General features: G+C 61.1%; 1 protein-coding gene across 1 annotated transcript; it reads left to right on the top strand.

Annotated features, from left to right (window-relative positions):
- Positions 1 to 158: 158 nt before the first annotated feature.
- ETH_00036990 (uncharacterized protein) lies at positions 159 to 449 on the top strand (the record flags this gene model as incomplete). The annotated part of the gene is made up of 1 exon (XM_013380210.1): positions 159 to 449. A coding segment is annotated over one exon (291 nt), but the record flags the coding sequence as incomplete, so codon positions are not given.
- Positions 450 to 1093: the final 644 nt, after the last annotated feature.

Here is a 1093-nt window from a genome sequence, read left to right on the forward strand (position 1 = left end):
CAGAAGCAGCCGCAGCAGCAGCAGCAGGGGAGGGCAGCAACTTGTTTACTGACGAAGACAGCAGCAGGCAAGCAGCAGCGCGGGAGGCCGCAGCAGCAGCAGCAGCAGGCCGGGAGCCCAAAGAGCTGCTGGCAGACCTCGTGGGGGCCTTCAAGGCCATGCTGCAGCAGCTTGAGCGCTCGCAGCAGCAAGAGCAGGTGCAGCAGCAGCAGCAGCAGCAGCAGGAGCGCGTGCTGCCGCTGCAGGGCCTGAGCTGGTTCGCAGCGCTGCAGACGCAAAGGCCCCTGAGGCGGCTGCTGTGGCTGATGGGGCTCGAGAGTGCAGCAACAGCAGCAACAGCAGCAGCAGCAGCAGGAGACAACATATTCTGGCTGCCGCAGACTGTCTCAGCAGCAACTTGGCGGGACAGACTCCGGGTCTTCGAGGCCATGCATGCCAGCAGCCTAGACGTAGGCCCCCCACAGCTAGCTAGCTAGCTAGCTAGCTAGCCGGCTAGGTAGCTAGCTGGGTAGCTAACTAGGTAGCTGCCTAGGTAGCTAGTTAGCTAGCTAGCTAGCTAGGTAGCTGGCTAGCTAGCTACGTGACAAACTAGCTGGCTCGGTAGCTGGCCAGGTAGCTAGGTTGTTTGCTGGCCAGCTAGCTGGATGGCTGGCTGATGTGCTGGCCAGCTAGCTGGCTAGCTGAATGGCTAGTTAAATGGCTAGCTAGAGAGCTTGTCAGCTACCTACCCAGTTGGCGGCCTATCTGGGCAGCTAGCGAGCCAGCTAGCCAGCTAGCTACGGAGCTAGCCAGCTAGGCATTTAGCTAGCTAGCTGCCACTTAGCTATCCAGCTAGCCAGCCAGGACGCGTGGAGTGAAGCCAGTAGGGGGAGGCTGCAGGCTGCAGTTCGTTTCACTCACCATAGCTAGTGCAGCTAGCCAGCTAGCCAGCTAGCTGGCTAGCTAGCTAGCTAGCCAGCTAGCTAGGTGCGGAAAAAGGCTTGCTGCGGCTGCGCGCAGGAGCTGGAAATGCTGGTAGAAGATGTGCGGCCGCGGGATCGTGGGGCCCCCGGTGGAGAAAAAGAGGGGCGGGGCAGCAGCAGCAGCAGCAGCA

Source organism: Eimeria tenella, genomic scaffold (genome assembly GCF_000499545.2).
Source record: "Eimeria tenella Houghton genomic scaffold, Eth_scaff4591, whole genome shotgun sequence".
Classification (NCBI taxonomy): domain Eukaryota; phylum Apicomplexa; class Conoidasida; order Eucoccidiorida; family Eimeriidae; genus Eimeria; species Eimeria tenella.